Source organism: Bos indicus x Bos taurus, chromosome 1 (genome assembly GCF_003369695.1).
Source record: "Bos indicus x Bos taurus breed Angus x Brahman F1 hybrid chromosome 1, Bos_hybrid_MaternalHap_v2.0, whole genome shotgun sequence".
NCBI classification, from domain to species: Eukaryota; Metazoa; Chordata; class Mammalia; order Artiodactyla; family Bovidae; genus Bos; species Bos indicus x Bos taurus.
In genome coordinates, this window is record NC_040076.1 from 10,497,720 (window position 1) to 10,515,944 (window position 18,225).

Consider the following 18,225-nt stretch of genomic DNA (forward strand, 5'->3'; position numbering starts at 1 on the left):
CTGTTCCTCTGAGATTATATTTTACTTAATAGATTTTAAACAGCCTTATTATTTTATCCACTCATTAATTCATTTATTCATAAATTTCCTCATCAGGTACCAAGCTGGCTTAATTTAAAGATGAAGGGAAAGCTCTGAAATTCTTTAGCAAAATAATTTTGTGTCACTACGCTACTTTTGCTAGTTCTTGAGCCTCAGTTCCCATCTGTAAAATAAGACAGTACCTCATAGAGTTGTTGAGTCTTCATATACAAATGGGCTTCCCTGGTGGCTCACACAGTAAAGAATCCTCCTGCAATGCAGGAGGCCTGGGTTAGATCCCTGAGTTTCAGAAGATTCCCCAGAGAAGGGAAAGGCTACCCACTCCAGTATTCCTGCCTAGACAATTCCATGGACAGAGGAGTCTCACGGGCTACAGTTCACCGGGTCGCAAAGAGTCAGACAACTGAGCAACATGTTTTCACTAATACAATAACAGATGCAAAGCACACAGGCCTGGACGTAGTAAGTCCTTTACAGAAAGGGCTATGATTAATTAACTCTTTCTCTCCCATCTTGGTCTTCAAAGAGTTTAGAGCCCAGGAGAAGAGGCAAATAAGATGATGGAGTTCCGGTGATGAGTGCCAGGATAGAGGTCAGTAGTAGATGCTTCACACCTACTGCCTGAGAAAGGCACATATGGCCCAGCCCAGGTCACGGTATGGAGCTTCAGATGGCCCCTCAGCACGCTACCTTCTCACCCAGCACCCTTTGATAGTCTTCTCTGTGAGTACACGAATACCAACCCAACATGGTCTCCAAATAAATCGTTGACTCCTACCCTTCACCTCAATCCAGAAAAAATATAAAAAGACTTAATCCAGGCCTCAGGTCTAACCGCCTCAATGTAGCTCCCCAGGGTCACATTACCACAGGGAATTTGCTGCACTTACGTCATAAAGGAATTCCAGGAACTACCCAAGGCGCCCTCTCTTTTAACTGTCCGAACAAGACGACAGGGAGGAAAAAACCAGTGCCCGCCTACCAACTGCTTCAAGTTGCCAAATGGAAACCTCTAGTCCTGTGCATTTTTAAAGGATGTTTCAACCAGGCTCTCCAGAGTGTCAACTTCATAATTCTTTTTGTTTTTTTTTAATTTTTATTTTACATTGGGATATAGCTTACCATATTGTGTTAGTTTCAGGCACACACAAAGCGATTCAGTTACACATGTATATGTATCTATTCTTTTTCAGATTCTTTTCCCATATAGGTTATTACAAAGTATTAAGCAGCATTCTCCTCAATTTCTTATTTCTGAAACTTTTTTCCTTCACAGTATATTATAGTTTGACCTAAAAAACACTATATTTAACTAGAAGAGAAACTATACTAAAAAATCCTTTCTATATCTCTGATACCATTAAAAATTATTTCAAGATGTTAAATGATATGATAGATTAAAAAAGCATACTTGTATTTACATGACATATTCTATTAAAAATATACAAATAGATATGAACAAAAAACCTACATGAATATGTATGAAAATATTAACCCAGCAATGATTTTTATGTGACAGAAGTATGATTTTTCTGTTACATGTAGTTTCTACATTTTTTCTTGTTCCACACACATTGCTAGAAATATAGAAATAGAATAACAGGTCATGGCAAATAAAAAGTAGGACAGAGAAAAGAAAGAGGAGGAAACAATCTGAAAGATGTTTTTAAGGATGTCTAAAGTTTTAAAAGCAGGTTTTATATCACAAACAGACATCATTTTAGAGACATGTTTACAACCACGCTACACAGACGAATGTGTGCCGAGGGACTTGTCTGAGGAAACACAGCTCTGTTCTGTTGATTAAGGAGAATGGGCGGTGGCCTTCCGGAGTCTTGAGTTTTAGATAGGTTTCCTTCCCGTATTTTGTTGAGTTTCCAACAATTAAACACACACCCACATTCATTTTTAGCACACACTCCTAGGTCTTAGGAATACGTTTATACTCAAATAATCACATTGTTTCACGTATCTAACTGGACACACACACACCCCTTTTGGTGAATTCTTCCTGATTTCTATATTCATTACTCTATGAAAAACCTCTATAGAAATTATGTTAAATAGTGTAACCAAGTTTTCTTAAGTGCAGTGACTCTATTCCAGCTTTAATCACATTGACCATATAAAATATGGAGAAATGGAATTTGTCCAAAGTATACTGAGTACTTGCTTCCCAGGTGGCTCAGTGATAAAGAATCCGCCTGCCAATGCAGGAGATGCAGGTTTGATGCCTGGTTTGGGAAGATCCTCTGGAGAAGGAAAAGGCAACCCATTCCAGTATTCTTGCTGGGAAATTCCATGGACAAAAGGTGGGCTACAGTCCACGGGGTCGCAAAAGAGTCAGACAGGACTTAGCAACTAAGGAACAACAATATTGAGTACTTACTGTGTGTCTGCCATTGTTCTTGAGCTATAGCAGTGAAATCAAAGATCCCTGCCCTTTGGGATCTTACAATTTGCAGGGGGTCAGACACACAACAAACATCACAAAGTGAGTTATACAGTACATGAAGAGGTCATTAGTGCTACGTAAATAGGGTAGATCAAAGTCCGGGGAGTTTGGGAATGCTGGGGGAAGGGAATGTAATTTTTAAATAAATACAGTAGTAAGAGCTTGCCTCATTTAGAAGGTGATATTTGACCAAAGACTTAAAAGAGGGAATTTGGATTTTTCAACTCCCTAGAATTTGAATTTCACCTTGTGGTTCTTCGGGAGTGTTACAAGCATGGAAACACTTTGACCTCCAAAGCTGTGAGAAACAGTACATCTGCTAGAAGCATGGGGCCAACATCTGAGGATAAAGAACTCAATGGACTTAGAAGCTATAGTTTTTCCTGAAGTCATGTATGGATGTGAGACTGGACCATAAAGAAAGCTGAGCGTCGAAGAATTGATGCTTTTGAACTGTGGTGCTGGAGATGACTCTTGAAAGTTCCTTGGACTGCAAGGAGATCAAACCAGTCAATCCTAAAGGAAATCAGTCCTGAATATTCATTGGAAGGACTGATGCTGAAGCTCCAATACTTTGACCACCTGATGTGAAGAGCTGACTCACTAAAAAAGACTCTGATGTTGGGAAAGATTGAAGGCAGGAGGAGAAAGGGACGACAGAGGATGAGATGGTTGGATGGCATCACCGACTTGATGGACAGGAGTCTGAGCAAGTTCCAGGAGCTGGTGTGGACAGGGAGGCCTGGTGTGCTGCAGTCCATGGGGTCTCAAAGAATCGGACACGACTGAGTGACTGAACTGACCTGAGCTAGACTTAGAAGCTAACTACTACAAACTTTCTTCTCTCTTTTCAGCCAAAATTCAACTCACGACCAGCATGCTCTTCTTTCTGTATATAGCCCTTGGGCTCATTATGCCATATTATGTGCTCAGTTGCTTGGTCGTGTCCAGCTCTTTGCAACTCCATGGACTGTAGCCCACCAGGCAACTCTGTCCATAGCATTTTCCAGGCAAGAATGCTGGAGTGCCTTGCCATCTCCTACTCTAGGGGATCTTCCCCACCCAGAGATCGAACCCACATCTCTTATGTCTTCTGCATTGGCAGATGGAGGCTTTACAACTAGCGCCACATGGGAAACCCAAGATGTCATAATATAGTAGTTTAAGGCATAGGCTTTGGAATCAGACCTTTGCCATAAACTAGATGTGTTGCTACTGGGCAAATTATTTAACTTTTTATAAAAAGATATAGTTGTGTTCATATCTGTAAAATGAGAAGAGCAATATTATTCATCTTGCAAAGCTGTCATAGAGATTAAATGAGATAATATATTTACACATTTGGGTGCATATGGTCCATGCTCCATAAATGGTCATTATTCCTTTCATTCATGAGGTACTTCTCTTACTTACAGTTGTAAGCTTGCCCTGGCATGACAAAAATCCATACTTAACACCATCATATATTTGCTACCAAATTACTCAGATTTGAACTGAAGTGTTACCTGTGTTTGAGACAGCAAAGAAAATAATGTAGATATAAATCATACTTTTCCCAAACAAGGCATATTGAAATATAAAAATGCACCAAGTTTTTCTATTAAGATGATTATTACATTGCCAAAAATACCTGTGTTGGTTTGGATTGAGAAAAGGTAATTCTTTGTTTGGAAAAGGCATTCTTTTCAACATGTAGCAAAATAATCATTTTTAGGAATCACACAGAATCATTGTGAATATTCATTTTTCTAGTTGCTGTATTGTCGACTATTGTTTGATTTTCACTTCTATGCTCAAGTTAGAAATCATCAAAATCTTACATAATGCAAGAATAGAATTGGTACTACCAAAGTAATTCTGACAAATTGCCATAAATTACTTCTGTGGAGAAAAGCACGCTATTAAATTCTGACTTACAGTTGAACACTCTCTGCATAAGGCTGCTCATATATGAGCATTACATATATGTCTTTTAAGACATGCCTCAAAAGAGAGATCAGACATTTGAAACCAGTTTCTTAAATGTTTATCATGTAAAGAAGTATCACACTTAAGAAATAGTAATTTTTCAGGTTGCCCAGCATTATTAATGTGTTCTAGGTAAAAAGATCCTTCAGAAAAGTAGTAGAGGCTCAAAACTAAAGTAAATTTATAAAAACTCCTATAATTCTTTTTGGACAAGAAAGCTTGGCGTGCTACAGTCCATGGGGTCGCAAAGAGTCAAACACAACTGAGCGACTGAACAGCAATAATTGTTTTTGTTGTTGTTATTGGATCCTTAGGGGCTTCCCTGGTGACTCAGTGGCAAAGAATCCACCTGCCAATGCAAGAGATGTGGTGGATCCGATCTCTGGGTCAGGAAGATCCCCTGGAGAAGGAAACAGCAAACCCCTCCAGTATTCTTGCCTGGGGAATCCCACAGACAAAGGAGCTTGGCGAACTAATCCATGGGTCAAAAAGAGTCAGACATGACTGAAGTGACTGAGCATGTACACATTAGATCCTTAAAGTTTAAAAAAAAATTGTTATAAAATACACATAACTTAAAATTTACCTTCTTAATGATTTTTACTGTACAGTTCAATAGTGTTCAATATATTCACATTGATGTGTAAGCAATCTCCAGAACTCTTTTATCTTGTAAAATTGAAACTTTATATCTGTTAAATACCAACTCCTCCCTTATAAATATTTTAAGAAGCTAAAATAAATTTAAAAAATGATATCCTTAATAGGTTATATTAATGTTATCTTTTCATACTGTTCATGGCAAATAGATGGGGAAACAGTGGAAACAGTGGCTGACTATTTTTCTGGGCTCCAAAATCACTGCAGATGGTGACTGCAGCCATGAAATTAAAAGACGATTACTCCTTGGAAGGAAAGTTATGACCAACCTAGACAGCATATTGAAAAGCAGAGACGTTACTTTGTCAACAAAGCTCTGTCTAATCAAGGCTATGGTTTTTCCAGTGGTCATGTATGGATGTGAGAGTTGGACTGTGAAGAAAGCTGAGCACCAAAGAATTGATGCTTTTGAAATGTGGTGTTGGAGAAGACTCTTGAGAGTCCCTTGGACTGCAAGGAGATTCAACCAGTGCATCCTAAAGGAGATCAGTCCTGGGTGTTCATTGATAGGACTGATGAAGCTGAAACTCCAATACTTTGGCCACCTGATTCGAAGAACTACTCATTTGAAAAGACCCTGATGCTGGGAGGGATTGAGGGCAGGAGGAGAAGGGGCCGACAGAGGATGAGATGGTTGGATGGCATCACCAACTCAATGGACATGGGTTTGGGTGAACTCCGGGAGTTGGTGATGGACAGGGAGGCCTGGCGTGCTGCGGTTCATGGGGTTGCAAAGAGTCAGACACGACTGAGAGACTCAACTGAACTGAAGTTTAATTGCAGTGTTAATTTCCATTGACTAAATCTAGCTAACCTTGCAACTTTCCAAGATTTCCATCTCTTTTTTTGCAAATTAGATTTTTTTTGCTGCAAATACTTTATGTAATAAGAGACCTTCTTTGTACATCAAGCCTTTCATGGAATGTCCAAAATTTCCACCGAGGAGGTGGAGAAAGACTTCTCAAGGTAGAAAGAGCAGGGAGCAGCATTTCAGCAGAGGAGCTAGTGTGAAGTGAGTTTCTGACAAAGAAGACACGCATGTCATCCCCGTGAGTTCTTCAAACAATACAGCTCGTGAAAAGGAGCAAGGCACTCTACCTTGATACTCTATTGCTGTGACCACTTGATGATCTTTTGAGGCAGAGAATCCATAGGCCTTATGATCTGAAAGATGAAAACAAATAGGATAATTAAAATAGTGCAAAGTCCATCAAATGTCTGAATGGGATGCAGTATGAAGGAAAACTGGCCTAAAGTTTGGTGACGGTTTCCCACAATTCATAATACTTCAGTTTTAAAGTATCAAAATCTGAAAAACCTAGCACAGGGAGCTCAGCTTGGTGCTCTGTGATCACCTTGTGGAGTGGGAGGGAGGCTTAGGAGGGAGGGGATGTATAGTATACATATAGCTGATTCACATGTGGAACAGCAGAAACTAACACAACATTGTAAAGCAATTATCCTCCAATTAAAAATAAATTTAAAAAAAAAACAGGAAAAGCCAAGGCAAACTATGTATGTGTTTTCCATTTTCTACAATTCGGTTTAGCCCTGTAAACATTTCCCAAAGCAAAACTCATGAATCTTTTTGCATTCCTCCCCTGACCCCTGCTGTCCCCACAGACAACACACTCTTGCAAGTTCAATTCTTAAAAAAGTGTTTGTGTCCTTAATTCAACCTAATATGTGATCTAGCACTGTCAAAGATATCATTGTTCCCTGTGAATAAAAGCTAACTATTTTTACTGCCCTATGTAAGGCTATAGTTTTCTGAGCTTAACCCCGACTATACCTAAATATAAAGTCCTTTAACATATTTTTGCCTATGAAATGTATAAATAATATAAAATGCTTGTAAACTTTGTATATAAAATTCTGATGAAAAATACAAACAGAATATATTCGATTTCCTCCTAAACACTGCAATGACTTTTCCAGGACTGGTCCGTAAGTTGAAATGACTGATGGATTATGAAGTCTGATAAGTGATGTGACGATGATGATAATGGTGATGACATCATCATCATCATCATCCCTGTAAACTTACAGAGAAGTTTTCATTTTAAAAGGTGTTTTCATAAATTCTTTTACTTGATAAAATTCAATAGTGGAAGTGATTTAGCGTGGTACGCATGATCCAGGCTTAAATAACAAAGTAGCTGAGCCAGGAGCTAAAAACTTTCTAATTCAATCTCTGATATGCTCATTTTGTATTATTTCACTTCACAGATGTCATTCTATGGCCCAGTTTCATGACCACGTTGAAAAATAATTTCAATCACTTTCTATTAGTATGCAATTCTGAAATTTAAATGCTACAAGGACAAGATTATTTATCTGTTGTATTCTCTGATGTAGTCCAAATACCTAGAACAATGCCTGGAATAAAGCAAAGCACAGTAAATATTTATTGAACAAATGAATGAGACAACTTCTTATTGTTTACTAATGAGAAGAATCAAGTAAATGAAGTTAGAGCAAAATTAATACTAATGAAGGGTTCCAGAAAACAAGTTACTCTTTTGCGAAGGTGTCAAAAATATTCTATAGACTGATGTTAATTATTTTAATGCAAAGCATTCTTGCTGGTCATCATGGGTAAACAATTGAGGCAAAGCAGGCCAACTGCTGTCTACCCAAAAATTGTACATGAAATAATCTAGGATGAAATTAAATTTATCATCAAGTCTAAGGAAGGTTATTTCTTGACGACTTATTTCTATAATATCCTAGAAATGCTAGTTCTCTGCTCATTCTACCATCTGTTTTCTGTCTTCATATAATTTACTTACACTATTTTTGCCAAGTAAAAAATGACTCCTCTGTTGCCATATTCAATGGACACTTAATGGTTTTTACCTTACTTGATCTCTCCAGGCCATCTGATTCTTTTGACTTCCTTGAATTCTGTAATTCACTCCTAGTCTTCCTTCTGTCTCCCCATGGGGTCTTCTTTCTCTTTGTTCTGCCCATCCATCCATGCATTTATCCATTCATCAATTTATCCATCCATTCATCCAGAAACTGCTTTCCTGACTCAGCTAACTCCTTTCTACACAATCTTTCATACTCTTGATTTTAAAATTTATTTTTTATACTCTTATTGACTGAACTACCATTTATTTGCTGAAAAATCTGTACCTCTGGCTATAATCTCTCTACTGAGATTAAATTCAAAAAGTCCTCTTTCTCTTGGGTATCTATGTCTCCCATTTCCTACAGGCACCAAAAACTCATGGCAAAACAGAACTTTGCCTGCCCTCAAAAACTTTGCTTTATTCCTATGAAATCTCAATGCAGTGAAAGGTACCACACTCCACATGGTTACTGTGCCAGAAAATTGAGCACTGCCCATGAGGTATCCACCCTCTCATTCAATTACTCACCAGTTTTCAACTGCAGACTGAGAACTGCATGGCATTCAGGACAATATTTTGATATATTTGCCCTTTCCCTTCTTAGTCCTTCCCCACCTTCATGCTGTCAAGTGTTATTTGCCTCAGGGAGGGGATGTGGGTAGCCAAAACCAGAGACAGAAAACCAGGGTATTCCTGCCTTTCCATATTTAGAAACGCTGACCATGAGGAAAATGGAAACGACTCACAGCTTAGGCAAACATTTGAGAGAAACCATCATGAATAAAATATATCTTCTCCCTGGACTTGGGGTACAGAGGAGGAAGTGAGTTGGAGGACACAGGCCTTAGTGAGCTCTTGAGAAAGAACAATAACTAACATTTATGAAGCACTTGGGCTTCCCAGGTGGCGAAGTGGTAAAGAATCTGCCTGCCAATGCAGGAGACAAAGGAGACTCAGGTTTGATCCCTAGGTCGTAGGAAATGGGGAGTAGGATATGGCAACCCGCTCCAGTATTCTTGCCTGGAGAATTCCATCAGCAGAGGAGCCTGGTGGGCTGCCATCCAGGGGTCACAAAGGGGCGGACATGACTGAGCACACGCATAGTAGTGTGGGGCACTTGGATGTTAGGCACCGTTCCCAGGGCTTTACGAGTATTAACTTACTTAACTCACACAACAATTATTTATGGTAGGGTGCCATCTTTATACACATTTTTCAGGTGAGAAACTGAGGCACCGAGTAGGTGAGAGACTTGGGCACAGTTATATAAGTAGTAAGTGGTAGAGCTGGGATTTGAACCTATCTCAATGATACCCAAAGTCCACATTACTTATTACTCTTCCACACTGGGCCCCAAAGCACATTTCCCCCCAAGCTGAACTATGAGGAAGGGTTGCAGATTAATAAAGATGCCTGTTGGACAATTCCACCAATCTAATGAAGATGGGATAGGTTAAAAATTGGTGCTTAATTTCAAAGCAAGGATTGGCTCAGAAGAATAACACGAAGGTGGAAGCTAAGGGGCTATGACTAGAGGGGGAGGATATCATGGTAATTTCAGAGGGACGACTCTAGACAAGAGCTGCTCAAAGCTCAAGTACTGACATTTGAGATTGGATCATTCTTTGTTGTGGAAAAGTATCCTCTGCAGTATCAGTGGCTTCTACCTACCAGATTTCAGGAGTATCCCTACTCTCCCACCTCAAGTTCTGACAACCAAAAATGTTTCTAGACATTGCCAAATGTCCCCTGCAGATGGAATGGGCAAGTCATACTGGGTTGAGAACCACAGCTCTAGACTTACAGCTAAGGCTGGTTTGATGACCCAGGAATAGACTTAAGGGGGGGCAAGAAACCATGAGTTCAAGGGTTTTGAAAGTTCCTGTGAGATCAGAATTTCTTAACTATGAAATAATTTATTACACTTCTAGGAAGGAGAGAATAATTTTTCACATGGCATGGCATCTTTGAATCATTCATCTATTGTAGATTGACATGTAAATGAATCTTCTGCTGTGCTAGCTTTTATCCTTCCTGAAGAATACGTGCTATACTGGATAATTTATTTTTTTCCTTTTTGTCTCTTCTCTTGGAAGCCTGAACAGCAAATCTAATTGTGAAATTAAAAATCTCAAAAATCTACAAATCTCAAATGTCTAGTTCTACTTAACTGTTCAACATTGTTAAACTATTCAGGTTCTACATATCCCTGAAATGTAAACATTTTCACTAAGGAAACTGGCAAATTTATGTGAAGAATGCAGGCCTGAACTGCTCCTTTTTATTGATACTTGAGAAAATTTATCCGCATAAACCAGTTAACCCATCTGGCTCAGTCTTAGGGAGGGATTGAGACCACCAAAGAATAATTTCAAAATTACTCCTTTTCTTGTGTATTTCAAAAACCATAAATGGGTCTAAGAACTCTTTTAAAACACTCTATTTCCCCTTTTCCACATACTTCTGTCACATACCAGTATATGTCCTGCAGTCCTCCGACCCTCTCCCCACCCCTCACATCTTTCTTTTCCAGCTTCTCCTCTCCTTCCTCAATTTTATTTTGCAGAGTCCAAAGGGAGGGTTTGGAAAATTTCAGGGCGCAGAGGAAGGGGAGAGTAAGCTGGCCAAGCCAGTATCCTCTTAAATGAGCTGGAGGAAAGACAGGGCCTCATGGGTCCTTGTGAATTACACCTACGCTTAAATGACATGATGGCTGAATGTTTTTGGCAGTTGATTCTGATTCTAAACCATCTTCTGTGAAACTTTTGAAATATACTTTGAAAAAGTTTCTTTTCCCCTTTAGTAATGTGTAAATTAGCACCTTCAGAGAAGGTCCAGTTATGACTGGCATTTCTCATGATTTTTGAACTGTTTTAGTACACCTCTTAGACAAAACAATGAAGATTCATATTCCCTAGAAACCAGTTGAAAGGGCAATGTTGGCAAAATAGGAAAAGGTAATCTTTGTTCCCTTCACATCATGTCTCTGAGCTTTTCAACCACCACACTGCCTACTGAGAATGTTTATTTTCTTTAGGAGTCTTGGATCTTCTTTCATTTGAGGCAAATATTAGCCTAATCTGAGACTGGGAGATCTAGGACTGGGCTCAATTATCTTACCGCTTTCTCCCAGTTTTCTACTTGCTAAAACCTCCTTTGAGAATTATTTCTTCAATTTTCAAAACTTGCTTTTAAAGTTCTATGAAAAAGAACAGCTGTTAACGTCAATAATTTTAATTCTCTCATAACTTTTCTATGTATATATCTGAATAGGAGAAAAAAATGTCCCAAGAAAGAAAAATGAAGGAGTGGTTGCACTGGAAAAGCTATGAATGCAAAAAAATTATAAAGAGGTTTAGGTCTATGATATTAATGAAGATAGTATTTCTTGGTAGCTGAATATTTCTTTCTATAATTTGAAGGATCTTCTTCTTGCTCCAATTCTATTTACTTCAAGGTTTGCCTTTCATTAAGCAAAAATATTTTTTAAAGTATGGTCACTTATGTTGAGCTTACACAGAAAGTTCTAAATTTTGAAAAGATAATTTCCAGTCTAAGTCCTCAAATTCAGTTTTATTTCCCTAACTTACACACAATAACTCTATGGATGAAAACAAAATGTTCTGTATAAACATTTCACTGGAAGATTTTAGGAATAGGCTCTGTTGGCTGCTTTCTTGAACTGATTTTTTTTTTCCTTCACTTATCGTGAGTAAGTTAAGTATAAAAATAAACAAAAAACTGTCATGTAGGTCCACTGGTTGAGGTCAACAATTGTTTTAAACTTAGCTACAAAACATCTCTCACAGTTATGGATGTGTTCCAGAGCTGCTGGCCGAAGTTCATAAAGTAAAGTTAAGCGATGATTGTTTCCATAACTGCTAAACTCCAAGTCAAGTAATTCCTTTCAGTCAAATAAAATATTTTTGTTTCTTTTCTCCACCCCTGACTGTAAGAATGAAAGTTCTTATACTGTCTATCACCCACCTAGAATAGTTTAGCTTGACTAAGAATAAATATGTATTTACACCACCACAATTTAAAAGTTTACTATAAAAATGTTATTTCAATTAACACTTTTCAGTGGAGGGACTCAGCCCATACATACACATGTTTCTATTACTGCTCAACTGAAACTATCACAGCATTGTCAATCTGCTATACCCCAATAGAAAATGTTTTTGGTACTAAAAATAAATAAATAAAAAAATTTAAAGAGACACAGACGTAAATAATAGGCTTTTGGACTCTGTGGGAGAAGGCAAGGGTGGGATGATTTGAAGAACAGCATTGAAACATGTATATTATCATATATGAAATAGATCGCCAATCCAGGTTCAATGCATGAGACAGGGTGCTCAGGGCTGGTGCACTGGGATGACCCTGAGGGATGGGATGGGGAGGGAGGTGGGAGGGAGGGTCATGATGGGGAACACATGTACACCTGTGGCTGATTCATGTCAATGTATGGCAAAAACCATCATGGTATTATAAAGTAATTAGCCTCCAATTAAAATTTTTTTTAAAGTGACATAGGAAAAAAAAATTAAAAATTTTTTAAATTACTACTTTTCATTAAAAACATGATTGGGAAAAACTGACATATTACAGAGGCTTTGTTTCTTTTAAAAGTACATTACAGAGAATACCATGCATAGAACCAAGTAATAAATATTGTGGGTGTAAGTTATTTTCAAAAATAAAAATTAATAGTCATATGGCTTTGAAAATCACTTATATACAATTATTAGAGTGAAAAAAAATTTTTTTTTCATTTTGTGACCATGCCATGAGGCACACAGGATCTTGGTTCCCTGACCAGGGATCAGACCCACATCCCACTGCAGGGGAAGCTTAGAGTCTTCACCACTGGACTGCCAGGGAAGTCCCTAGAGCAACAAATGTGAGATCCACAGGGCTAGCAGCAATAATAATACCATCCAATATTTATTACAGATAAATATTTATATGGACAGAAAGTAACCTGAGGTAGAAATAAGGATATATTAGACAATATACTCATCTCTCTCACCGTCTGTCATTCAACCATAACAGGTCACAGAAGGGGAGGGAGAGAAGAGAGCGGGAGGAGGGAGAAGGAAAAGGGAAACAGACACACACACGAACATGTCCTTCTAGTCTCCAACCGTTCCGGCCCTTCCTCTTAATGAGACATTGGCATCCTATTTTCCAAGAAAGAGAAACTACACCAAAATGCAAGGAGAAATAAAGTGATGTTTCTGACTTGGGAGTTACTGGGTGGCTGAAGTCCTGGTGAGTTAATGATGATCTAAAGAATTCCAGGGTGATTTTGACAATGAATAAATTTTCCCCTTAAGAACCTAGCATCTAACAAAGATGTGACTCCATTATGTGAATATCTTTCTTTGACAGATGTGACAACTGAGAGAGGTTAAGGACCTTGCTCAAGGTCATGACACTAGAAAGCAGGGAAGCTGAGATGTGCGCCTATTTACAGCCAGTTTTGTCTGAGTCCACAGGCCTCCTCCCACCCCACCCTTCACCCCCCATCCTCACATCAGTGCAAGGCACTGGGAGAGATCAGTATCAAACATGATATAGTCAGACACGCTGCAGACAATTTCACACGCATTATCAATATTTAGGGTTGTAAAAACATTATTCAGAGAATATATAACAAATTTCCATTTTAACAGAGAAAGTATTAATTGGCAAATGTTTATGATGAGTGAATGAATTTTAACAAACTCTGCTTATCTGTTATATACTGCACAAAAGTTTTATGCCTCCTCCCCTTTTCCAATTTTTTAATCATTTGAGTAAAAGAACGAGATGACACCACCCTTATGGCAGAAAGTGAAGAAGAACTAAACAGCTTCTTGATGAAAGTGAAGGAAGAGAGTGAAAAAGTTCGCTTAAAGCTCAACATTCAGAAAACTAAGATCATGGCATCCGGTCCCATCACTTCATGGCAAATAGATGAGAAAACAGTAGAAAGAGTGGCTGACTTTATTTTTCTGGGCTCTAAAATCACTGCAGATGGTGATTGCAGCCATGAAATTAAAAGATACTTACTCCTTAGAAGGAAAGTTATGACCAACCTAGATAGCAAATTAAAAAGCAGAGACATTACTTTGCCAACAAAGGTCTGTCTAGTCAAGGCTATGGTTTTTCCAGTGGTCATGTATGGATGTGAGAGTTGGACTATAAAGAAAGCTGAGCACTGAAGAATTAATGCTTTTGAACTGTGGTGTTGGAAAAGACTCTTGAGAGTTGCTTGGACTGCAAGAAGATTCAACCAGTCCATCCTAAAGATCAGTCCTGGGTGTTCACTAGAAGGACTGATGATGAAGCTGAAACTCCAGTACTTTGGCCACCTGATGCGGAGAGCTGACTCATTTGAAAAGACCCTGATGCTGTGAAAGACTGAGGGCAGGAGGAGAAGGGGCTGACAGAGGATGAGATGGTTGGATGGCATCACTGACTTGATGGACATGGGTTTGGGTGAACTCCGGGAGTTAGTGATGGACACGGAGGCCTGGCATGCTTTGGTTCATGGAGTTGCAAAGAGTCGGACACGATTGAGTGACTGAACTGAAAAGAAGGAGAATTGGTGTCTTGGAACTGAGTATCAGTTGTTTTCATAATATTATACACATTAGTAAATTTAGGGAAACTTTCACAGCATTCAGTGACCCAAACAACCGGACAATTAAATTTTTTCATGTGATATCCACAATGAAGCAAATAAATTAACTTCTTACAATAAAATAAGTTCTTGGAAATTTCAAAGTCTTCAAATGCTTAATAGTGATCAACAGCATTGGAAAGCCATCAGTGGGTGAATTTCTCACCAGATACTCCACACTAGGACATGAAAGAAGTCCTTCAACCATTCTGAGATTTTTCTTTGATATTCCTAAAGTGACGACCTCAGCCAAACACAATTCATTAACCAGTGGCACTGATTATACATTTTAGATAGATAACAGCAGTCCACTCAAATCCAGTAGACCCTCAAGATAAGATGAAGAACTGCTGTCTTCCAATATTGATGTTAATAAGAATCACATACTCAAAGCAAGGCATAAATATCAACCATTCAATGTTTTAATTGGTTCTCCCTAAGATTAAGGTGCCAGGAAGTAATGGTCCTAACACTATGTGAGTGCAAAATAAGAAATCATTACTAAAGATGTCACAGGCACAAGGAATAAAGGTCAGGATAATAAAATGGGAGATAGTTCAGTTCAGTTGCTCAGTCGTGTCCAACTCTTTGTGACCCCATGGACTGAAGCACGCCAGGCTTCTTTATCACCAATTCTTGGAGCTTAACTCAAACTCATGGCCATAGAGTCAGTGATGCCATCCAACCATCTCATCCTCTGTCATCCCTTCTCCTCCTGCCTTCAATCCTTCCCAGCACCAGGTTCTTTTCCAATGAGTCAGTTCTTCACATCAGGTGGCCAAAGTATTGGAGTTTCAGCATCAGTCCTTCCAATGAATATTCAAGACTGATTTCCTCTAGGATTGATTGGTTGGATCTCCTTGCAGTCCAAGGGACTCTCAAGAGTCTTCTCCAACACTACAGTTCAAAAGCATCAATTCTTTGGTGCTTAGCTTTGTTTATAGTCCAACTCTCACATCCACACATGACTCTTGGAAAAACCATAGCTTTGACTAGACGGACCTTTGTTGGCAAAATAATGTCTCTGCTTTTAAATATGCCTGAAATTAAAAGATACTTGCTCCTTGGAAGAAAAACTATGACAATTCTAGACAGTGTATTAAAAAGCAGAGACATCATTAAGCTTCAATATAGTTTTTTAAGATTAAAAGTTCAATACTGCCACCAGCATTTGATAGTTACATTTTTCAGAAGCAATGAACACACTAATTCTCAAATAAATAACTTTTGAGAAGAGGCAATATAAATCATTTCCCCAGAATTTTGATCAGCTCTGTTCAAAGAGCTAAAACCAAGTTTCTGGATCTGGATTTTGAACTCTGGTTCTGAATCTCTACAGTGTGCGAACCTGTATAGAAAGTTCCAACAGCTGACAATACAGATTACTCAGTGACTGTCTGGGTCAGGGGACAATGAAATGGTCATTCTAGAGTCATGTGATGTTTATCGGTCCACTTAAGTGATGCATGTGAGAAGATAGCTCTCTACCATCTACTAAGCTCTCTATCCCCTATTCTATACAGATGTTTGTTTTAAACTTTCTTTATACTTTAAGAGTTTTATCTCTCTACCTTACTGAGTGAATTTCAAAAATCACTAACAATAGTGTAAAACAAAAAGTTCATTTTTTGAAAGCATGAACATACAGCTATGAGTATAAATTGTTTTACAAAATATGTTCAGTTATGTCCAACTATTTGTAACCCCATGGACCATAGCCCACCAGGCCCCTCCGTCCATGGAATTCTCCAGGCAAGAATACTGGAATGGGTTGCCATTTCTTTCTCCAGGGGATTTTCCCAACCCAGGGATCAAACCCAGGTCTCCCACCTTGTAGGCAGGCTCTTTAGAATCTGAGCCACCAGGGAAGCCGTGTTTTACAGAGACTAGCATTGAAAGTATCAAAAAGATCTCTAACATCACCCATTTGTTAAAAGTATAATCAGCAAATGAAGTTATCTTTGCATTTCTCAAAAGAAGCTAGAGCACCGCTGATGTTTTTTATCTTTTTCTGAATTAGAAGACTTATAAAAATATAATGAAGAGATACACAACAGGAGACAGGCCGACCATGAGTTTAATACCGTTTAAGCTTTGGAATCCTCCCTTGCCTGGACACCTCCTAAGGCCCTGGACGTGGACAGGACCCAGGAATTTGTGTGCATTTTGTAAAATTTCCAAGGAAAATGCTGTTTTTTGGTAAAATTTTTCTTCATGAGAACTCTAAATAATTCATTCTTGAACACAATTATGGACGGCTCCTTATTAATGAATTTATTTATTTTTCTTTCTAATTTGACCACCCATGGTAGAGAAGGTGGGGCTTTCCGGGTGGTGCTAGTGGTAAAGAACCCACCTACAAGGGCAGGAGAAGTGAGAGATGTGGGTTCGATCCCTGGGTCAGAAAGATCCCCTGGAGGAGGGCATGGCAACCCACTCCAGTATTCTTGCCTAGAGAATCCCATGGACAGAGGAACCTGGTGGGCTACAGTCCATAGGGTGGCAAAGAGTCGGACACTACTGAAGCAACTTAGCACACACACAATACAGACAATGGTCTCCAGAGTCCACTTTCTGATAGCTCAACCTTTAAAATACTAAGATTCTATGTGACCAATTAAATTGTAATTTCTTTCTCAAATTTTAATTCTTAAAATATGAGAGTGGTATCGATTTTATTTTTCAACTCTCCTGATGGATGATTCATAAAAGTTTTAGCCCTTACACTTCACACATGTGTTATTAATTAAATTCTATTACCATAAATGCTTCCAGGAGAGATTTGAAAACTAAGGGAAAACTTCCCAGTTTATTGTTGCTTCATGTTTCCTTTGATTAATCTTCAGGAAGCCAAAGGAACAAGAACCACTTATTTTGAAGTGCAGAACTGGGAAACAATGGCTTGGCATTGCTTAACTGTCATATCTTACTACTGTCAGGCAAGACTGCTTTGGGTTAGCTACTGTGATTTCTAGGGTACTCAAGTCCAAGATAAAGTCAGTTCTCTGACTCATTCTTTTATTTCAAAACCGATCCTACACATCTGTGAGCTAACAGCAAAACATACTTTTTAGGGCCCGTCAAACAGGCCAAGTGAAAGAAGTGATTTAAAGAACATCTGTGTTATGGGCTGAATGTTTGTTTCTCCCCACAATTAAATGTTGAAATCCTAACCCCTAATGTGATGGTATTAAGAGGTAGGGTGTGGGGGAGGTGATTAGGTCATGAGGATGGAACTCTCATGAATAGGATTAGTGTCCTCATAAAAAGGGACCCCAGAGAGCACCCTCACGCTCTCCACTATGTGCATATACAAGGAGTTTGCAGTCTCCACTATTCAAAACACCACCAAAGTGAAAACAAACCAAATGTCCATCAACTGATGAATGGATAAACAAAATGAGGTTTCTCAATACAATGGCATATTATTTGACAATGTAAAAGAATGCCATACCGATAACATGCTAAAATATGGATAAACTTTGAAAATATTATGATAAGTGAAAGAAGTCAGTCACAAAGATCACATATTATATGATTCCATTTTTATGAAATAGGCAAATCCAGTGACA

At 38.6% G+C, this 18,225-nt stretch overlaps 1 protein-coding gene across 1 annotated transcript in view; it reads right to left on the reverse strand.

The window, feature by feature from the left end:
• JAM2 (junctional adhesion molecule 2) overlaps positions 1 to 18,225 on the reverse strand; it is an 85,293-nt gene that overhangs the window by 24,963 nt on the left and 42,105 nt on the right. Inside the window, exon 2 of the mRNA XM_027544873.1 lies at positions 6,224 to 6,289. Coding sequence (XP_027400674.1) covers positions 6,224 to 6,289 — 66 coding nt within the window. The remainder of the gene's footprint in view (positions 1 to 6,223; positions 6,290 to 18,225) is intronic.